An 18221-nucleotide genomic window follows, 5' to 3' on the forward strand; every position below is an offset into this window, starting at 1 on the left:
CACACACACACACACACACACACACACACACACACACACACACAGCTGACCAGGTATGTTCGGTGATGCCGGGCTCCTAATGGCCTCTGGGATCCAGTAATCAGCGGAAATAACAAAACGGCCACTTCCCGTCCTCATGTACTCTGGTTTAATAGTCGTGGACTCCCCAATGGTGGGGCGCTGAGAGAGTACCTGTACAGATACAAGTTCTCATAAATACACGTGGCAAAAATGCACCTACTCTTTAAATACTCATACACTATATACGCGAATCAGATGAAATAACACTTTGGGGGAAAGTTTCATTAGTATAAGCTCAGCAAATGAAAACTGGATGTCAAACAAAAGATATTTACGAACGCTGTTTTCATGATTTCCTTCAGTTAATACCTCTCCTCTTGTCAGTCAGTGAAACACTCTCTGTCAGTGGAGCAGAACATACAATAGTACAGGTTGAATACGCCATGTTTATTGTGGGACATTAGAGCAGAACCAGACGAATGTTTATGTTGGTTGATTGTATAATAAACTGTGTCCACTTGAATTACGCTGATGAATGACACAAGTACTATGTTGTGTCACGTTGAGAAATGTTGGGTCGCGTTATACAATGTTGTGACACATTGTACAATGTTGTGTCACGTTGTAAGATGTTATGTATGTGGTTGTTTATATATATATATATTATGTTTATTCATGTATGGCAGGCCATAGGCCCGTGTACAATTCAGTTATATATAGTAATACACAGTTGAGGCAATTTACATTGAAAACATTAATAAGGGTCCAGTATTAGGTCTTTATACGTAATGATAGAGCTTCCTTCACATACTTAGCTACATTTCTGAGTATACAGTCACTTTGGCTATTAAAGAGATTGCTAAAAGTATTGATACCTGGATTGTTATAGAATCTTACAGGAATATATTTTTGTTTTAATGATACGTAAAACGGGCAGACAAACACAAAATGGACTCCGTCCTCAATACAACCATTGTTACATAGCCGAGAAAAGCGTTGTGAATAAACAATATCCTTTCCTCTGATACCTTAATTTACAAGACTCATACATTTTCTTCTGTATTCTCTGTTTGTTACAATCCAACAAACGCTGTCTAAACAGCTGCAAGAAAAAATTAACATCACCAATATTCTGTTCGTGCCACACATAACCAAATCCATAAATGTCGACTAAATATTTAACATGAGTTGCCCAAATAATTCTACCACAGTCATCCAGCTCCTCCATTAACGAATAACACTGTATCGTGCTGTACAATGTTGTGTCATGTTGTACAGTATTGTATTACGTTGTACAGCGTTAATTCATATTTATGCAATGTTGTGTCATGTTGTACGATATTGGACGATGTTAGTGCAAGGCTGTGTTGTGTTATACAAGGTTGTGTCATGTCGTACAATGTTGTATTACGTTGAATCATACTTGTGCAAGGTCATGTTTAAAATGTTGTTTTACGTTTTACAATGTTGAATCATACTTTTACAATGTTGTGTCATGTTGTACAAGGTTGTGCCATGCTATATACTGTTGTACAATGTTGTGTCACGTTATAAAATGTTGTCCACGTTTGTGCAATGTTGTGTCATGCTGTACAATGTTGTGTCACGTACAATGTTAAACCATGCTAGTGCAAGGTTGTGTCATGCTGTACAATGTTGTGTCATTTTGTACGATGTTGTACAATGTTGTGTCACGTTGTAAAATGTTGTCCACGTTTGTGCGATGTTGTGTCATGTTGTACGATGTTGTACAATGTTGATTCATGTTTGTGCAAGGTTGTGTCATGTTGTACGATGTTGAATCATGCGTGTGTTGTATTGTTCTGCCCATGTTTCCAGTGAAGCAGACGTCAGTGCAGTGTAATGGGTCAGCGATCAAACGCACAGTCGGAAATCCTGCCTAATTGCTTGTCTTTCACATTGTCCCAAAGTCTCTCAGTCCCTCTTACATTGTTAATAAGGTTCATGAAGGAACCAAAGCAAGGGTGTCAACATCATCACAGGCTCGGCGTCAAGAAGCGAGGCGAAGCATGCAGCGCCATTACGACATGACTTCCCTGAAGATGCAGGAGTTAATCAATACAGGGCGGGTACGCTGGGAGGGAAGGAGGGAGCCAGGGCGGGGAGGAACAGTGCTCCACACACTGCTCCACACACCGCCCGGCGTATGTCCATAGCGGCGCTATTGATCTCAAGACGTTCTCAGACTCATGCCTGCTCATGCAGCCTCGGGTGGTTCCACAGCGTCAAGCCTGCGAGGTAGGTGTTCTACAAGATGTCCTATGTTAGGAGTGGCCGGTGTCAGTTGATGCCTGTCCTAGGATGTTGTTATGTAGCGTATATTCATCACATGCGTACTTTCGACTGGTTGTGGTTTGGGTCGGTGGGGTGTTTACTTCAGACATCAGTCAGTTGAGATGAACCCTCCGCTGCACGTTATCACACTCGTGTCGAATGTCGTACACCCGCCATAAACACCAAGTCAACACAAGCCGTTAGGATGACATCGTCACTGTGTCAGTGTGGCGTAACATTGAGATGGCATCGCCTTAACAACACTGTGTCGGAGTGCCGTAACATTGAGATGACATCGCCCTTACAACACTGTGTCGGAGAGGCGTAACATTGAGATGGCATCGCCTTGATAACACTGTGTCGGAGTGGCGTAACATTGAGATGACATCACCTTTACAACACTGTGTCAGAGTGGCGAAACATGCAAATGACATCGCCTTTCCAACACTGTCACTGTGTCAGTGTGGCGTAACATTGAGATGGCATCGCCTTTACAACACCGTCACTGTGTCAGGGTGGCGTAACATTGAGATGTGATTGCTTTTACAACACCGTCATTGTGTCAGTGTGGCGTAACATTGAGATGGCATCGCTTTGACAACACTGTGTCACTGTGTCAGAGTGGCATAAAATTGAGATGGCATCGCCTTCATAAAACTGTCACCGTGTCAGAGCGACATAACATTGAGATGACATCGCCTTTAAAACACCATCACTGTGTCAGTGTGGCGTAACATTGAGATGGCTTCGCCTTGACAACACCGTCACTGTGTCAGTGTGGCGTAACATTGAGATGGCTTCGCCTTGACAACGCCGTCACTGTTTCAGGGTGGCGTAACATTGAGATGGCATCGCCTTGATAACACTGTGTCAGAGTGGCGAAACATGCAAATGACATCGCCTTTACAACACTGTGTCACTGTGTCAGTGTGGCGTAACATTGAGATGGGATCGCTTTTACAATACCGTCACTGTGTCAGTGTGGCGTAACATTGAGATGGCATCGCTTTGACAACACTGTCACTGTGTCAGAGTGGCGTAAAATTGAGATGGCATCGCCTTCATAAAACTGTCACCGTGTCAGAGCGACATAACATTGAGATGGGATCGCCTTTAAAACACCATCACTGTGTCAGGGTGGCGTAACATTGAGATGGCATCACCTTTACAACACTGTCACTGTGTCAGAGCGGTGTAATATTCAGATGACTTCACCTTTACAACACCGTCACCGTGTCAGAGCGGTGTAATATTGAGATGGCATCCCCTTCACAGAATTACTATGTCAGAGCAGAGTAACATTGAGATGGCATCGCCTTTACAACACCGTCACTGTGTCAGAGCGGCGAAAAATTGAGATGACATCGCCTTTACAACACTGTGTCAGTGTGGCGTAACATTGAGATGGCATCGCCTTGACAACACCGTCACTGTGTCAGTGTGGCGTAACATTGAGATGACATCACCTTTACAACACTGTCACTGTGTCAGTGTGGCCTAACATTGAAATGGCATCACCTTTACAACACCGTCACTGTGTCAGGGTGGCCTAACATTGAGATGTCATCACCTTGACAACACTGTCACTGTGTCAGTGTGGCCTAACATTGAAATGACATCGCCTTAACAACACCGTCACTGTGTCAGTGTGGCGTAACATTGAGATGGCGTCACCTTCACAACACCATCACTGTGTCAGGGTGGCCTAACATTGAGATGACATCACCTTTACAACACCGTCATTGTGTCAGTGTGGCCTAACATTGAGATGACATCGCCTTAACAACACCGTCACTGTGTCAGTGTGGCGTAACATTGAGATGGCATCGCCTTCACAACACCGTCACTGTGTCAGTGTGGCGTAACATTGAGATGACATCACCTTTACAACACTGTCACTGTGTCAGTGTGGCCTAACATTGAAATGGCATCACCTTTACAACACCGTCACTGTGTCAGGGTGGCCTAACATTGAGATGACATCACCTTGACAAAACTGTCACTGTGTCAGTGTGGCCTAACATTGAAATGACATCGCCTTAACAACACCGTCACTGTGTCAGTGTGGCGTAACATTGAGATGGCATCGCCTTCACAACACCGTCACTGTGTCAGAGCGGCATAACATTGAAATGACATCACCTTCACAACACCGTCACTGTGTCAGAGTGGCGTAGTATTTAGATGACATCACCTTTACAACACTGTCACTGTGTCAGAACGGCGTATCATTCAGATGACAACGCTTTTACAACACTAATTGTGTGTGAGGTGGTATGTGTGATGTGAAGTGATGTGTATTAGATGTGTGTGATGTGTGTGCGGTGGTGAGTGTGATGTGAAGTGATGTGTATTAGATGTGTGTGATGTGTGTGAGGTGGTATGTGTGATGTGAAGTGATGTGTATTAGATGTGTGGGATGTGTGTTCGGTGGTGAGTGTGATGTGAAGTGATGTGTATGAGATGTGTGTGATGTGTGTGATGTGTGTGCGGTGGTGAGTTTGATGTGAAGTGATGTGTATTAGATGTGTGTGATGTGTGTGCGGTGGTATGTGTGATGTGAAGTGATGTGTATTAGATGTGTGTGATGTGTGTGCGGTGGTGAGTTTGATGTGAAGTGATGTGTATTAGATGTGTGTGATGTGTGTGCGGTGGTGAGTGTGATGTGAAGTGATGTGTATTAGATGTGTGTGATGTGTGTGCGGTGGTGAGTTTGATGTGAAGTGATGTGTATTAGATGTGTGTGATGTGTGTGCGGTGGTGAGTGTGATGTGAAGTGATGTGTATTAGATGTGTGTGATGTGTGTGAGGTGGTATGTGTGATGTGAAGTGATGTGTATTAGATGTGTGTGATGTGTGTGCGGTGGTGAGTGTGATGTGAAGTGATGTGTATTAGATGTGTGGGATGTGTGTTCGGTGGTGAGTTTGATGTGAAGTGATGTGTATTAGATGTGTGTGATGTGTGTGCGGTGGTGAGTGTGATGTGAAGTGATGTGTATTAGATGTGTGTGATGTGTGTGAGGTGGTGAGTGTGATGTGAAGTGATGTGTATTAGATGTGTGTGCGGTGGTATGTGTGATGTGAAGTGATGTGTATTAGATGTGTGGGATGTGTGTAAGGTGAAATGTGTGAGGTGTGTGCGTTGGTGTGTGTGAGGTGAGGTGTCTGTGGTGAGGTGTGTTTGATGTGTGTGAGGTGATGGGTGTTAGATGAAGTGTGAGAGGTGAAGTATGTGATGTGGGTGAGGTTGTATGTGTGATGTGTGTGCGGTGGTGTGTATGTGTGTGATGTGTTTGCGGTGGTGTGTATACGGTTGGATGTGTGGGGTGATGTGTGTTTGATGTATGTGAGGTGATGTGTGTGAGGTGGTGTGCTTGAGGTGATGGGTGTTAGATAAAGTGTGTGAGGTGGTATTTGTGATGTGTGTGAGGTGGTGTGTATACGTTTGGATGTGTGTGAGGTGGGATGTGTGAGGTGATGTGTGTTAGGTGGGATGTGTGAGGTGAAGGGTGTTAGATAAAGTGTGTGAGGTGGTGTATGTGATGTGTGTGCGGTGGTGTGTGTAAGGTTAGGTGTGTGAAGTGATGTGCATTTGATGTGTGTGTGATGAGCCGTGTGAGGTGATGTGTGAGGTGAGGTGTGTGAGTTGAGGTGTGTTTGATGTGTGTGAGTTATATTAGTCAGCTAATTGGGTGAGCTGATGTGTTGGAAACCCTGCCGACATCCTCCGATCCCAATGGCGAGATGTGCTCCATATCCCTGGACAAGGATACACTGTCCATTAGCCGCTGTACTCGGCACCTCATAATCTATTGATTAGATAGAAACTGAACATACTCGTGAATTAATCTAAGTCTGCGACATTGATTTCTCTCCAGCAACTGCGGGGCTGTTATTCCAGCGCTGTAGTAGATTAAGGGTGTCCTGTATCTGCCGCACATCTGCGCTCCAGACATTGCGTGATGACGTGCGTCATCCTAAGCCACACTGGAATAATATTGTACGACCGTATTTATCAAGCCTATTTGAGTCAAAGATTCCAGTGAGTTTTGTCTTCAAACTGGTCGGTAATTGTTAACAACATTCGATTGACTGAGTGTACTTCGTGGCAAATAATAGCTCAAGTCAGAGAATAAGTATATACACCAGACCTTTCAACTCGGCGTGTACATATACACTAGTCAGGGACTGACCTACATACACCGGGCCTTTCGTTACTTAAAGCGACAAAACATTTCCATAATTATAGGAAATTATGGGAAATCAGTGAAAATGAATTGGTTCTTTGGCCATGATTGAACGATATCAGATCAGGAATATATCTAAAGCCTAAGTTCCCGTGTTCTGATTTTGCCTATCCGAGCACAAATTCTGATCCATATATGTAATGATACCTCCGTCCATCACTTTCAGGGACACATTCCCCTCGAATCAAGGAATGAAGTTTGTCATGTGGGATCGTATTGTACAACAAGGAAAAGTGTTTAATTATAATGACGTCAGAGCATAATCTACACATACAGACCTTTGAACTCGGTATTGACTGATTGATTGGATTATTCGGTAGAAAGGCCACAGGCCCTTTTACAAAGATCCTTGAAAAAATTATACAGTGATAGATAGCAAAATTACCAAGACATTGTTCTTAAGGTATGAGTTTCTTACACATATGTAGCATGAGCTTATCCAACAGCCAACAAATATTCATATTTTGATTACATTATAATAAGTAAATAATACTGAGGTTAGTATTTCTCATGGTACAAAAACACGGACAAACTACTAAGAAATGATATTCACCTTCGATTAACTTCCACCTGAACTTACTATCAAACCAATTCTTGGAGAGTTGCGTCCCTTGGGCACGCCAGAAACCTATGATTGTGGGTTCGAATCCCGGTTCGCTCCGATTATGTTTCTAGGTTTGTCAGCACCATACCCGTGCTCGTGGGTTTCACCGAAGTGGTAAACGTCTGAGACCTGCATCACTTCGGGCTTTCCTCCCACATTAAGCTGACACGCCGCGATATAACTGGAATACTGTTTAAAGCGGTGTTAAACCCAACTCACTCACTCACTCACTCACTCAAAGAATTTAGTGCTCGTCCAACATTCGAGACTACTTAGTGCGTGGCGCACAAAGAAGGATAATGAAATATGTGCCAACATTATTTAAAATTTGTTTCATAAAGTGTAACCATGGGCACGTTTTCGCCACTGTCTTATACAATATGGGATAATCTGGGATAATCTGGATTAATGGGATAATTTGGGAGGACTATTTCCAAAAGAAAGCTGATGCCGAAAAGATATAACAAACTCAAATATTAAAAAAGTTCTCGGCCCAGTTCACCATAGACCATAATGTGTGGTGTTGAATTTCTGAGACCGGCTAATGTAATTTAGAAGACTTGGCTGCCCCCTTTTCCAATTTTTTTTTTTTTTGCGTTATTTACGTTGAGTTTCCACGTTGTACAATGATCATAAAATGTAACGAGAGTATTCTGTTGTCCCTGGGGCGTTTCATCGAAAAGAACAATGCCATCTGCATAAAGACAGATGATACACTGAAACCAAAATAGAATATTCGAGATATTAAAGTTATCAGCAGAATTAATGTCAATGTTAATCCCTCGTCAGCCTTTAGATATAAATGTCATTTAAAAATATTGAAAATAGCACCGGTGACAAGTTCTCTCCCTGCCTGATATCTGTACAACGAGGGAAGTAGTTTGACGACATAATGTTGCTTGTGTCAGTTATTTTATACTGCTATACACATGTTCACTGAAGTTAGGAATTTACCTACAATACCACTTTTATGCCTTTTGGACGAAAGTCCCACCCTCCAAACAGTGTCGATAACCTTCGTAAAATAAATAAATGCACAATACAATTTCTTTTTCGAAAATCTTAAAATATGTATTTAAGACCAAAATGTTACCAACAGTCAAAAGCCTTTTTCGAAAACCCCCGGGGACAAGATACCATGATCATCTAGAACATTTCTTATGGCGTCTGTTTTCTGAATTGGTGAATAATTTTCCAAAACAACATGATGTATTGTGGGTCCTCTGCTAGATGTCCTGACTAATGATGCATTGTGGGTTTTATATTGGATGTCCTGACACATGATGTATTGTGAGTCTTCTGTGTCCTGACACATGGTGCATTGTGGGTCATCTGCTAGATGTCATGACACATGATGCATTGTGAGTCCTCCGCAGGATATCCTGACACATGATGTATTGTGGGTCCTCTTTGTCCTGACACATGATGCATTGTGGGTCCTCTGTGTCCTGACACATGATGCATTGTGGGTCCTCTGTGTCCTGACACATGATGCATTGTGAGTCCTCTGCAGGATATCCTGACACATGATGTATTGTGGGTCCTCTTTGTCCTGACACATGATGCATTGTGGGTCCTCTGTGTCCTGACACATGATGCATTGTGGGTCCTCTGTGTCCTGACACATGATGCATTGTGGGTCCTCTGTGTCCTGACACATGATGTATTGTAGATCCTCTGCTAGATGTCCTGACACATGATGCATTGTGGGTCCTCTACTAGATGTCCTGATACATGATGCATTGTGGGTCCTCTACTAGATGTCCTGACACATGATGTATTGTGGGTCCTCTGCTAGATGTCCTGACACATGATGTACTATAGTCATCAGCAGGAATTCCTGACACATGATGTATTGTTGGTCATCAGCAGGATTTCCTGACACATGATGCATTGTGGGTCCTCTGCTAGATGTCCTGACACATGGTGTATTGGAGCGGTCGGGTAGCCTAGTGGTTAAAGCGTTAGCTCGTCACGCCGAAGACCCGGGTTCGATTCCCGACATGGGTACAATGTGTGAAGCCCATTTCTGGTGTTCCCCGCCATGATATTGCTGGAATATTGCTAAAAGTGGCGTAAAACCATACTCACTCACTCATGGTGTATTGTGGGTCCTCTGCTTGATGTCATGACACACGATGCATTGTGGGTCCTCTGCTAGATGTCCTGACACATGATGTATTGTCGGTCCTCTGCTAGATGTCCTGACACATGATGTATTGTGGGTCCTCTGCTAGATGTCCTGACACATGATGCATTGTGGGTCCTCTGCTAGATGTCCTGACACATGATGCATCGTTGGTCCTCTGCTTGATGTCCTGACACATGATGTACTGTTAGTCATCAGCAGGAATTCCTGACACATGATGCATTGTGGGTCATCTGCTAGATGTCCTGACACATGATGTACTGTTAGTCATCAGCAGGAATTCCTGACACATGATGCATTGTGGGTCATCTGCTAGATGTCCTGACACATGATGTACTGTTAGTCATCAGCAGGAATTCCTGACACATGGTGTATTGTGGGTCCTCTGCTAGATGTCCTGACACATGATGCATTGTGGGTCCTCCTTTCAAACAATACGTTGTGTCAGGGTGCAGGGGTTAGTTGCAGGGTGCAGGGGTTAGTTGCAGGGTGCAGGGGTTAGTTGCAGGGTGCAGGGGTATGTTGCAGGGTGCAGGGGTATGTTGCAGGGTGCAGGGGTATGTTGCAGGGTGCAGGGGTATGTTGCAGGATACAGAGGTATGTTGCAGGGTGCAGATGTATGTTGCTGGTGTGTGTTGCAGGGTGCAGGGGTATGTTGCAGGGTGCAGGGGTATGTTGCAGGGTACAGGGGTATGTTGCTGGATGCAGGGGTATGTTGCATGGTGCAGGGGTATGTTGCAGGTGTTTGGTGCTGGGTTGAGGTGTATGGTGCTTGGGTGTGTTGCAGGATGCAGGATTTTGTTGATGGGAGCAGCTGTATGGTGATGGAGTGTCTTGCAGGGTACAGGGGTATGTTGCAGGGTGGAGGCTTATGGTGATGTGGTGTTTTGCAGGGTGCAGTTGTATGTTGCAGGGCACAGGGGTATGTTGCAGGGGTGTGTTGCAGGGGTGTGTTGGAGGATACATGTGTGTGGTGATGGGTTTGTTGCAGGGTGCTGGTGTATGGTGCTGGAGTGTGTTGCTGGGTGCAGGTGTATGGTGATGGGTGTGTTTGGAGGTGTATCTTGCAGGGGTGTGTTGCAGGGTGCAGGTGTATGGTGATGGAGTGTGTTGCAGGGTGCAGGTGTATGGTGCTGGGTGTGTTTGGAGGTGTATCTTGCAGGGGTGTGTTGCAAGGTGCATGTGTATTGTGCTAGGGTGTGTTGCAGGCTGGAGGTGTATCTTGCAGGGGTGTGTTGCAGTATACAGGTGTATGTTGCTGGGGTGTTTTGGAGGTTGGAGGTGTAAGGTACTGGGGTGTGTTGCAGGGTTCATGTGTATGGTGCTGGGTGTGTTGCAGGCTTGAGGTGTATGTTGGTGGGGTGTGTTGCAGGGTGGAGGTGTATGGTTTGGGAGGGTGTTGCAGGGTGCAGGTGTATGGTTCTGGGGTGTGTTGAAGGGTGGAGGTGTATGGTGCTGGGTTGTGTTGCAGGGTGGAGGTGTATGGTGCAGAGGTGTGTTGCAGGGTGCAGGTGTATGATTCTGAGGTGTGTTGCAGGGTGCAGGTATATGGTGCTGGGTTGTGTTGCAGGGTGGAGGTGTATGTTGCTGGGGTTGTTGCAATGTGCAGGTGTGTATTGTGCTGGGGTGTGTTGCAGGGTGGGGGTGTATGGTGCTGGGGTGTGATGCAGGGTTCATGTGTATGGTGCTGGGGTGTGTTGCAGGGTGCAGGTGTTTGGTTCTAGGGTGTGTTGCAGGCTGGAGGTGTATGGTGCCGGGATGTGTTGCAAGGTGCAGGTGTATTGTGCTCGGGTGTCTTGCGGGGTGGTGGTGTATGGTGCTCGGGTGTGTTGCAGGGTGGCGCTGTATAATGCTGGGATGTGTTGCAGGGTGCATGTGTATGGTGCAGGGTGGGGTGGGTTGGCGGGTGTTGCAGGTAGCAGGTGGAAAGTGCAGGGGTAGGGTGCAGGGTGCCGAGGTATGTTGCAGGGTGCAGGTGTATGGTGCTGGGGTGTGTTGCAGGGTGCTGGTGTATGGTGCTGGGGTGTGTTGCAGGGTGGAGGTGTATGGTGCTGGGGTGTGTTGCAGGGTACAGGTGTATGGTGCTGGGGTGTGTTGCAGGGTGCAGGTGTATGGTGCTGGGGTGTGTTGCAGGGTACAGGTGTATGGTGCTGGGGTGTGTTGCAGGGTGCAGGTGTATGGTGCAGGGTGCTGGTGTATGGTGCTGGAGTGTGTTGCAGGGTGCTGGTGTATGGTGCTGGAGTGTGTTGCAGGGTGCAGGTGTATGGTGCTGGGGTGTGTTGCAGGGTGCTGGTGTATGGTGCTGGGGTGTGTTGCAGGGTGCAGGTGTATGGTGCTGGGGTGTGTTGCAGGGTGCAGGTGTATGGTGCTGGGGTGTGTTGCAGGGTGGAGGTGTATGGTGCTGGGGTGTGTTGCAGGGTGCAGGTGTATGGTGCTGGGGTGCAGGTGTATGGTGCTGTGGTGTGTTACAGGATGCTGGTGTATGGTGCTGGGGTGTATTGCAGGGTGCTGGTGTATGGTGCTGGGGTGTGTTGCAGGGTGCAGGTGTATGGTGCTGGGGTGTGTTGCAGGGTGCAGGTGTATGGTGCTGGGGTGTGTTGCAGGGTGCAGGTGTATGGTGCTGGGGTGTGTTGCAGGGTGCAGGTGTATGGTGCTGGGGTGCAGGTGTATGGTGCTGTGGTGTGTTACAGGATGCTGGTGTATGGTGCTGGGGTGTGTTGCAGGGTGCTGGTGTATGGTGCTGGGGTGTGTTGCAGGGTGCAGGTGTATGGTGCTGGGGTGTGTTGCAGGGTACAGGTGTATGGTGCTGGGGTGTGTTGCAGGGTGCAGGTGTAAAGTGTAGGGGTAGGGTGTAGGGTGCAGGGGTATGTCGGAGGAGTATGTTGGCGGGTGCAGGTGTAGGGTGCAGGGGTATGTCGGAGGAGTATGTTGGCGGGTGCAGGTGTATGGTGCAGGGGTATGTCAGTGGGGTATGTTGGACCGTGCAGGTGTATGGGGCAGGGGTATGTCGGAGAGGTATGTTGGAGCGTGCACGTGTATGGGGGAGGGGTATGCCAGTGGGGTATGTTGCAGGGTGCAGGATTCAGGGGTATGAAATATTCAACTGTACACAGGGGTTTGAAGTCCGAGGCCAGTATTATTTAGTTAAACGTTACTTTGAACAAAATGTTCAGTTCTACCACGACACGTTAGCTCGATTTGGGGGGAAAACCCAATTTCATACATGTGTTCTCTGCATAGTACACATTGCATCCCCTTCGTTGACTGGGCCACCCGTGTGTCTCCTGAAGTAATACAGGCGAAACAGGGTAAACGGGACGAGCGTAATCCTGTGATTACTGACAGTATCTGTGTAGTGTTGAGGTCACTAAAAAAGGAGGTCTGATAACAGATACAAGAGGATTTGTGTACCTTTACAGATAATACCTCGAGGGTACAGGGTGACGAGTCGGGAACCTGAACGACGACCCCACTTCATCCTTCCCCTGGGAACGCGTGCAGATACCGTGAGATTTGGGCGTCGATGAGATCTCAGTGGAAGTGGCTCGGCGACAGGAGACAGTCACCTTGTCACCAATCATCATTTAATAAGGGATCAATGTCACTCGTGTTTGGCTAGTTAGGGGACGCTACAGGTGATGCCAGGCGACGATTGCAAGAGGGTCGCGCTATCCAGTTTCACAAAAGCAGCTTTCGTGGTGGCACTTGTGTGAGATGTGGTCGGTGTACGTGCAAGTATATCTCAACAAGGAGCAAGCTTGAACCAGTGACGTAACGCTTCAATAGATTGAAAACGTCAATCGGCTCGCAGAGCGGCTTACAGGTATATGGGCGGTGTGTGTAAAGTGACCGGGCTGGTATCGTGAGTCGGTCTGTACCGGGCGATTATCTTACTGTCCCTAATCTTGAGACGGGAACATAAGGAAAGGGCATACCACAGTGAAGACTCGTGAAGCGGAACGGTTGTGTGTGTGGAGCGGCATAAGACATACTACTGCATGCATCTCGGCATGCTATTGTGTCGCCAGGGCTGTTTCCGGCTAGGTGTGAAGTTTGATCAGCGTTATATCGAGGTGTAGGAGAAATCGGTGTGTGTTGTGCTTGTCCTTGCTACAGCCGGGCTGTTGACACTGACAGACTCGTGTTGTTGGCACTGTTCTCAAAGTATTCTGTCAGTTTGTCGTAACTACATTTGTCGGTATCCATTCGACGCTGCCTTGTGAGTACGTGTTCCGAGCGCTTGAAAAACCACACGGACCTCGTCTAAAGTGAAATGTACACAGAGAGCTAAGTCCCAGTGAGCTAGCTGTAGCCAAGGTAAACGGGGACTTCCGCATTAGGCTGTCCGATACTCCCTCGGGTAGGTTGTGGAGGAGCGCCGACAACCGTCTACCTACTGGCTTCTCACCACCTCGCCACACTGATCACCGCGCGTTACCGAGCGCCATTGATTGTAATACCTGGATTTGTGGACGGCTGATTGAAGGTGCAACCCACGCGGGATGTCCCACAGGTGGGTCGGGAGGAGGGTACTCGCAGTGATGCCTGCTTCAGCGTCATGCTGCATGACGACGTGCCACAGTGTCGTTGTCGTCGTCGGACAGTGTGGAGCTTCACGTGAGGCTGAATTCTAATTAAACGTTACTGGAATTGTACAACGTGTGGCTGACATGAGCAAGGGATACACTCGGTGGAATCAATACCTGAACACATGTAGGACAGCCCACTCGGCAGGTACGTCAGGTTAGCGCCCGCCTCGCCTTTCATGTTAAGATCCAGAACAGAATCAGACAAAAGGTTTAATCACGTCTGTTAAATTACTTTACGTGTATAAATATTGGATGTGTCGCTGACACGTTCACAACTGAGGGAGAAACTTGTCAGGAACACTTTATGTGTGTGGGAATAACGAGTGATACATATTGGAATCGGCCGTTCTGATCAAATGACGAATGATGTCAGTGGTTGTCTTGATATACCTGTGTTGAACAATAACATGTTCACATGAGACTTCAACTAGTGGCGTAGGGAGAACACATACGCAGAGACTTGGCGACTGCGATGAAAGCACGTGGATCTCTGGCCATAGACATTGATAATGCGTATTCACTTCCGATACGGTCTGCTGCTGGGAACGGTGTTTGTTTTGCTGGTTGTGGGGAAGATATACCACTTCGTCAGTACAACTACTCACCGGACAGACAGCCTCAAGAGAGTGTACATCAACCATGGACACCCAAAGGACGACAATGCTTTAATTACGAAATATGGTACGAATGACCTTCGACTGGCAGGGGAACTGGGGAGGGGCGTTGTCCTTGCACCCGAGGAAAAGCGACGGGCGGAGTGGGCGATGAAGAAATACCGGCTGAACGTCTACGCCAGTGACATCATTCCCCTCAACAGACTCGTCCCGGACTCAAGGCCAGTCGGGTAGGTAGCATCTGTGTACCTGTGATATCATGTATGTATGTCGTGCATGTCATCCACGTTCATCTCTTGTTTACAACGCCATTATCCGAGACATTCTTGTTACATAATCGTCTGGGTGGAGAACCCATTGTGGGGTGCTGGGCCCGCTCGGGTCGTTGTGTTGTTCAGGTCGTTGGTCCCCATGGTTACACGGGCGATACACCATCATGTTTCAATAATACTGTAGTAAAATAGGTTTTGCTATAAGGCGGGGACAACTGTCCCCGACTGGGTCAGTGTCGAGAAACAGACCCGAACCAGTTGTGTGGAAAATAGGCACTTTAACTACTGAGCTACAGCAATGGAAACTTCTGCTGGAATTTTTACAATTTATACAGGTCTGGGAGGGATTGCCGCAGTTTCGACACTAAACTATCGTTAGCGTAATTGATTTGTAACAAACTGTTATATCCAGCCTCCACCACAACATAAAGACGATGCGGCTGAATGACATTGTTTCTCGATAGCTTCATGTTACTATGGTTACAGAGTGGCGCCCCTTAGCTATTAATAGACCGGTTGGTTGTGGATTGGTGTGGGTATACTTCAGATTGTTTCATAATACCGACACACCATGACACACCGTGACATCCCATGACACACCGTGACATCCCGTGACACACCGTGACATCCCGTGACATTTCGTGACACAACTAAAACAGCTTCACAGCAGCGTCAGAACCAGCTCGATCTGGAAGCTGGAACTGCCTTCTTCTGTTGCGCTGGGCGCCACGATTCGCTTTGCAGAGATGCGCCCCTTGGGCACGCCAGACACCTATGATTATGGATTCGAATCCCGGTTCGCCTGGATTGTGTTTCTAGGTTTGTCAGCACCATACCCATGCTCGTGGGTTTCACTGAAGTGGTAAACGTCTGAGACCTGCATCATTTCTGGCTTTCCTCCCACATTAAGCTGACACGCCGCGATATAACTGGAATACTGTTAAAAGCGGCGTTAAACTCAACTCAAGAGAAAGAGAAAGAGTGTGTCACTGCCGCAGTTCGCTGTGTAGAATGCATCCATCCCCCTAGGCTCGTCACAAAACTATGGTCGTAGGGTCGAATCCAAGGTTTGTCAGCTCCGTATCCATGATCGTGGGTTTCACCAAAGTGGTAAACGTCAGAGACCTGCATCACTTCTGGCTTTCCTCCCACTTCAAGAATAGGTCTTCGGCAACCCTTGCTTGTCATAAATGGTGACTATGCTTATCGTAAGAGACGACGAACGGGATCGGGTGGTCAGGTTCGCTGAATTGGTTGATGCATGTCACTGTATCCCAATTGCATGTATCAATTCTCATGATGTCAATCACTGGATGGTGTTGTCCAGACGCGATTATTTACAGACCGCCGTCATGTAGCTGGAATATTGCTGATAGCGGCGTTAAGCTACAAACAACAGACAAACAAACCCACATCAAACTGCCATGCCGCAAGATATAGGGAATATCGTTCAAAGCGGCGTTAAACCCACCTCACTCACTCATCCATACAGCGATAGTCGCCTTACATTCAGGGTGATAATTGCACCCGATTGGGGACTAAAGCCACGCGTACCACAGCGTAATGTTCACAGTGCGGACGCCCGACTACGTAGCTGGGAATTGTCAGTACTTGCTGCTGCTTGATGGCCAGTAGTTGTAGCATCAATAACCGCTAACATGCAGCCTAGCACAGGAGAATGGCGTTAAACGAATTAGTGAAATGCGTGTCGGTTTGTCAGGGCGGTCAATAACTGACGCGATGTTAAGGATGTGTCTATCCCATTTCAGGGTGATCAATGAGCCCATGTGTCCTTCTGGTGCTAGTGTGTTCAATATTCCCATATAGGTGTAGACAGTCACCCTCTATTTCCAGTGTGTGCTATATTCCCATATAGGTGTACACAGTAATCCTCTATTGCCAGTATGTTCTAGATTCCCATATAGGTGTACACAGTGATCCTCTATTGTCGGTGTGTGCTATATACCCATATAAGTGTAGACAGTGACCCTCCATTGTAAGTGTGTGCTATATTCCCATATAGGTGTAGACAGTCACCCTCTATTGCCAGTGTGTGCTATATTCCCATATAGCTGTACACAGTGACCCTCTATTGTCAGTGTGTGCTATATTCCCATATAGCTGTACACAGTGACCCTCTATTGTCAGTGTGTGCTATATTCCCATATAGCTGTACACAGTGACCCTCTATTGCCAGTGTGTGCTATATTCCCATATAGCTGTACACAGGGACCCTCTATTGTCAGTGTGTGCTATATTCCCATATAGCTGTACACAGTGACCCTCTATTGTCAGTGTGTGCTATATTCCCATATAGCTGTACACAGTGACCCTCTATTGTCAGTGTGTGCTATATTCCCATATAGCTGTACACAGTGACCCTCTATTGTCAGTGTGTGCTATATTCCCATATAGCTGTACACAGTCACCCTCTATTGTCAGTGTGTGCTATATTCCCATATAGGTGTACACAGTGACCCTCTATTGTCAGTGTGTGCTATATTCCCATATAGGTGTACACAGTGACCCTCTATTGCCAGTGTGTGCTATATTCCCATATAGGTGTACACAGTGACTCTCTATTGTCAGTGTGTGCTATATTCCCATATAGGTGTACACAGTGATCCTCTATTGTCAGTGTGTGCTATATTCCTATATAGGTGTACACAGTGACTCTCTATTGTCAGTGTGTGCTATATTCCCATATAGGTGTACACAGTGACCCTCTATTGTCAGTGTGTGCTATATTCCCATATAGGTGTACACAGTGACCCTCTATTGTCAGTGTGTGCTATATTCCCATATAGGTGTACACAGTGATCCTCTATTGTCAGTGTGTGCTATATTCCTATATAGGTGTACACAGTGACCCTCTATTGTCAGTGTGTGCTATATTCCCATATAGGTGTACACAGTGACTCTCTATTGTCAGTGTGTGCTATTTTCCCATATAGGTGTACACAGTGACTCTATTGTCAGTGTGTGCTATTTTCCCATATAGGTGTACACAGTGATCCTCTATTGTCAGTGTGTGCTATATTCCCATATAGGTGTACACAGGGACTCTCTATTGTCAGTATGTGCTTTATTCCCTTATAGGTGTGCACAGTGACCCTCTATTGTCAATGTGTGCTATATCCCATATAGCTGTACACAGTGACCCTCTATTGTCAGTGTGTGCTATATTCCAATATAGGTGTACACAGTGACCCTCTATTGTCAGTGTGTGCTATATTCCCATATAGGTGTACACAGGGACTCTCTATTGTCAGTGTGTGCTATATTCCCATATAGGTGTACACAGTGACTCTCTATTGTCAGTGTGTGCTATATTCCTATATAGGTGTACACAGGGACTCTCTATTGTCAGTGTGTGCTATATTCCCATATAGGTGTACACAGTGACCCTCTATTGTCAATGTGTGCTATA

General features: G+C 46.6%; 1 protein-coding gene across 1 annotated transcript in view; it reads left to right on the plus strand.

The window, feature by feature from the left end:
* The first annotated feature begins 2250 nt into the window (after window positions 1-2250).
* LOC139453759 (polypeptide N-acetylgalactosaminyltransferase 1-like) overlaps window positions 2251-18221 on the plus strand; it is a 47019-nt gene continuing 31048 nt past the window's right edge. Inside the window, exons 1-2 of the mRNA XM_071235227.1 lie at window positions 2251-2280; window positions 12736-14749. Coding sequence (XP_071091328.1) covers window positions 14415-14749 — 335 coding nt within the window. The 5' untranslated portion in view covers window positions 2251-2280; window positions 12736-14414. The remainder of the gene's footprint in view (window positions 2281-12735; window positions 14750-18221) is intronic.

Source organism: Haliotis cracherodii, unplaced genomic scaffold, assembly GCF_022045235.1.
Source record: "Haliotis cracherodii isolate W230 unplaced genomic scaffold, xgHalCrac1.p SCAF_1, whole genome shotgun sequence".
Taxonomy (NCBI): domain Eukaryota; kingdom Metazoa; phylum Mollusca; class Gastropoda; order Lepetellida; family Haliotidae; genus Haliotis; species Haliotis cracherodii.